This window comes from Sciurus carolinensis, chromosome 16 (assembly GCF_902686445.1).
Source record: "Sciurus carolinensis chromosome 16, mSciCar1.2, whole genome shotgun sequence".
In the NCBI taxonomy this organism is placed as follows: Eukaryota; Metazoa; Chordata; class Mammalia; order Rodentia; family Sciuridae; genus Sciurus; species Sciurus carolinensis.
In genome coordinates, this window is record NC_062228.1 from 51,803,269 (window position 1) to 51,807,971 (window position 4,703).

Genomic DNA, 4,703 nt, shown 5'->3' on the forward strand with positions numbered 1-4,703 from the left:
TGTGCCCTTCTCGCCTGGTCCCAGTGGCTCATTCCCTCCCCTGTGGGGTCTTTCTCGTCCTGGCCGGTTTTCCCCGCCCTTCCTCCTCTGTCCCTCTCTACCTTGTAGCCCTTCTCCCCTCTCTCATCTTTCTGCATCCGCCCCTCAGGCTCTGGCTTTCCCTGACAGTCTCTTCGGTCAGCCTCTCGTGTCCAGGTGTCCGTGGACTTGTCTTTCCTCTGTCTCTTTCTTGCTGCCTCTCTTTCCGCCTCCTTTTGCCTGTCTCTTGAATTCCCAGTGTCCACTTCATCCCTTCTTCCCTTGCTGGCTCTCCTTGACTGCCTCTTTGTACCTCTGCCACCCTCTTCTCCCTACTTGAGTGACTGGGTGTCACAGCCTGTCACTTTCCCCTGGGTTTCCTCCCCTGTCTCCCCATAGAGGAATTCAGAACAAACCCTACAGGATAGTCCACTCTTTCCAGAGTTTAAAAAGGCAATAAAAAATTTGGTAGCCATGACACCCCTTCCACTTACCCTCTTTGCTTGGGGACATGGAGAGGGCTGAGGCACTAGAAGGGGCCAAACCGGTCCTTCTATTGGGGTGGGGGATTTGCCAGGAGACTTCCTGTTTTTTGGGTGGGTGGGTGGGGGTGGCCAAGTCTGACTACCTGGTCCCAGGTGTAGGGAGTGGGTGGACATGACTTGGGCCCAGAATCCTAGGTCTGGAGGAGAAGAAGGCTTAGGCCTGAACTCCTGGGTCCCAAGGAAGGAGGGGGTGCGTCCTCATGAGATCCATGACTCCTGCCAAGATCTGCAGTTGGGAAGGATTTATTATCACTAAGTGGCCATGACAGATCCAGGAGGAGGGGGTGACACTAACGAGGCTGTTGTAATCAGCTCCCCTAGAGGCAGCGATTAAGGGCTCATTACCCACTGGGGAGGGAGCCTGGGAAAGGCAACAGGGGAGGGCTGGGTTAGTGGGGGGGGGGCAGTCTCCAGGGAAGAGTGGGACACTCCAAGGGGGAAGATGACTCAGGAAGCTCCCAGGAAAGAGGAGAGAACGTTCCAGGAGAGAAGCTGGAGTTGGGTGCACATAGCAGACAGGTCGGGGTGCCTATGCTGGGGAAGGAGTCACGGCTTCTCCAACTGGACATCTCCAATGTGGAGGCTGCCCACGTCCTGGTAGGTGCCCTGGAGGCCCCTGGAGATGTCCTCATACATGGAGCAGTCATCGATGTTCAGGCCCTGTAGGGACACCATGGAGTACAGGGCATCAGTGCCCTGACACCTGGGGTCCCTGCCTTCAATCTACCCCAGGGAGGGACCCCCCCAACATACGTGCTCCTGCTCTACCCCCACCTTCTGCTCACCTCATAAAGATTTTCATCTTCATAGTCATCCTGGGTGTCCACCCCAAACCTCTCATTCTGCCAGCGCTTCTGGGGGGTTTGAGGGAGTGGGAGGAGGCATGAGTAGGAGGAGATGGTGATGAATTTTTCAGACCCTCCTGGATGCCAATGATATTTTCCCAGAAAGGGTAAGGGACATGCCCAAGGCCATGTATGAGCTATGTGACAGGTCTCCTGGGTTCCTTTTGACTGTCTCCACTGCCTTATTATTCTCCAGGATTGACTACAATAATAATAATAGTAAATAATAATAGTAGCCTGAGGAGCAAGGACGGCTTGAGGACACAGGTCCTGTACACCTTGCTGTTGGCTACATCTGCAGGGGACTGGGCTTCTGGGTGCAGGCAGGAGGGTGAGACACCCTGAGTGAGTGAGCACCTCCCTGAGGAGGGAACAGTGGGGACACAGTGAAAGGGGAACAATGAGAACAGCCCTCTGGCCCACACCACTTAAAATCCTCTCAGGTTAGTTCTCTTAACCCCCATCTCCCCAGACAGATGCATGCTCTCAGTCTTCCAAATTCTGGGAGGTGGAACCTGGGGGTCTTACCCTGAACAACAGCAGTGTCCCTGGTACCACAGCACAGAACAGCAGGATGATGCCCTCGGCTGTGATAATGCGGTTCTTGGTGCCCTCTCCCATGTCCAGGAAGGGTCTGGGGGGCAGCTCTGTGAGGAGGGGTTGCTGCTCAGAAGGCTGGCACCTCCTGCGCCCCAGCTCTTGGCCCTCTCCCTCCCCCTGCCAGGCCCAGAACCCCTGAGCCCACAGACCTGTAGGTGAAAACATCAGTCACTGTGTCCATCCAGTTCCAAGCCCATGACAAAGGCACTGGCTCTATCCCCACTTCACAGATGAGGAGAGTTGGAGGGGGGCATGGTACTGGGGCCAGAGCGGGGCTACTCACCTCGAACCCGCAGGTAGGTACCGCAGGAGTACCTTAATTTTCCATTTTCTTCCACTCGGCACTGGTACATGCCCCCGTGGCTCTTGTTCACCTTTGGGATGGTCCACTCACCCTTGGGGCTGTGGCCTGAACCCAGGAACATGGGCGGCCAGGAGTGGTTGCCCTGGATGATGAGCCACCAGGTGACGTTGGGCCTGCTGCCATTGTGCTGGCACTGGAGGCGGGCCTCATCCCCCGTGCTCACTGTCACTGACGGTGGGCCCCCATGCACCCACAGGGCCTGGCACCCAGGGCCTGCAGAAAGGTAGGTGGAGTCAGGGTCAGGGTCTGGGGTGCAGGCCCCTGGGAAGCTCCAGCACTCCTGGGTGTGTCCCCTGCCTCTCCTGCACACCAACTTTGTGCTTTGGCCTCTGCAAATTCTGACTTTTGGATGTTTGATTTCCTAGTATGAAATGTCCCTGCCCAGACAACTCCTCCCAAAGTCAGTTCAGGCAGCACCCTCAGCGAAAGCCTTCCCCGTGCATGTTCCCACCCCCAGGCTCAGGCCAGCCCTGCACCCAGTTCACCCAGGGTAACTCCATTGCAAAACCCTTGGTTCTGGCTTCCCCTGTATGTGTGTTGTGGGGGGCGGCTGAGGCCCAAGGAGGGCAGGGGATTGCCCAGCATCATTGGGGCTGTTCAGAGTGGCTGTGGGGGTTCAGATTCCCAGCTCCTTGGGCCTGCTCCTGCTTGGGACCCAGCAAACAGTCTTGGGGCCTACTTGTGAGCCTGGATCAGTTCCCAGTTCTCTGTAACTTGAATGCATCAACCTAGGGGTCCTGGTGGGTTTATTCCTTCCCCCGCACCTGGAATTGGGAGTGGGGCATCCTAGGGTGGAGACAAAGGTGTCTCAGATAACACAAATGGTGCGACTCTACTTCATGTACAACCAGAGAAACAACAGTTGTACCCCATTTGTGTCCAATGAATCAAAGTAAGTAAATTAAAAAAAAAGAAAAGGTGTCTCAGAAGGAGGCAGGGGTGGCCCAGTGGCTGTGGTGTCTCCTCTGGCCTCCTCTGGGATGCCCCAGCTGTCAGGCTTCCCAGTTCAATCCACATGGTCAGCTCCCTGTCTTTGGGAGGTAAAAGGAGGAAGGAGTTGAGGAAGTGGGGAAGGCAGAGGAGGTGGGGAAAGAGGCTGAGCAACCTCATGGTCACAGGCTTAAGACTCAGACAGATGTGAGCTCTAGTCCTGTTACTAGGGTCACTGGGGTGAGTGACCTTTCTCTCTGAATTCCTTAGTCAATGTGTTCACAGCCCTTGCCAGCTGGCCTTGGGTGGGGGAGGGGAGGAGAGGCGAAACACCCCCCCCCCCACTTGGGCACTGAGAAAGGGCAGCCTACATAGAGGGCAACTTACATTTAGGACAGAGGAGAAAGCTTTTGCTCCCCTTTGGCTCTTAGTGCCACCCCCAAATCCCCGTCCTGCCACCTAATTTCCTTATTTTGACTTGTGGGAACAGGGCGGGGAGGGTGGCCCTCTAGGTCCTCCCTCCCTCCCTCCCTCCCTCCCTGGGACTGTGGAGACCCAGTCCGCTTCCCTGAGCCTCCTCCAGCTTTACCTGGGCACAGCTTGGATTGGTCAAACCAACAGCTGCGATTTCTGCAGGGCCTTCCCTAGCTCCCCGTTCATCTGACCTCTCCCTGCCCCCACTACCTGTGCCTGTCCTCCGGCCTGCTCGCCTCCTCCACCCCTTCACACACCACCTGCTCTTTGGCCACATACCCAGGCAGGCTGTAGAGAGCAAGAAGAGGAGGAAGATGGTGGCAGGCAGAGCTGGAAGGTCTCCTGGACCCCTAGGCATCTTCTCCCAGCTGGCAGGCGAGTCTGGGCTGCAGCAGTCCTGGGGTACCAGATTCCACCCCAACCCCGCCCCACTTCCTGCCCTGCCCTGCCGGAGATGGGCTCCACTGGTCTTCACTGCGGGGCCCTTTGTCTGTTGTCCTGGGGGCAGCCCCTGCCGTTTGCTTTGAGCTGGTAGCTGCAGACCGAGTGGGGAGAAGCCGCTCCCTGCACCTGCAGTGGCCACAATTCCCCCGAGGCGAGGCGCTGCTGCTGGGGTGGGGGCAGAGGCTGGTTCAAGCCTGGCTCAGCACTGGTAAGTCTTGGGACAGAAGCTTGAGGGAGCCACAGTTCAGGGTGCCTGCTGCTGGCGGTCTGTGTGGTTCAGAACTCGGCTTCTGTCCCACTCCTAGAACTTGCTCCCCGCTGAGCCTGTTTCCTTACTTATTGGGGTTGTGAACAAGGATTTGCCCTCCTCTGAGTTTTGGATTTTTTTTTTTTTCCTTTTTTCCAGTACTGGCCATCAAACCCAGGGCCTCAGGCATTCTAGGCAAGAGTTACCACTGAGTTACATCTTCAGCCATGGCCTTG

General features: G+C 56.8%; 1 protein-coding gene across 1 annotated transcript; it reads right to left on the minus strand.

The window, feature by feature from the left end:
• Positions 1–797: 797 nt before the first annotated feature.
• Cd79a (CD79a molecule) lies at positions 798–4,272 on the minus strand. The gene is made up of 5 exons (XM_047529531.1): positions 4,056–4,272; positions 2,292–2,585; positions 1,937–2,055; positions 1,349–1,417; positions 798–1,223 (listed from the first exon to the last, which is right to left on the minus strand). The coding sequence occupies exons 1-5, from the start codon at positions 4,132–4,134 to the stop codon at positions 1,110–1,112; spliced, it is 675 nt and encodes a 224-aa protein (XP_047385487.1). The 5' UTR covers positions 4,135–4,272; the 3' UTR covers positions 798–1,109.
• Positions 4,273–4,703: the final 431 nt, after the last annotated feature.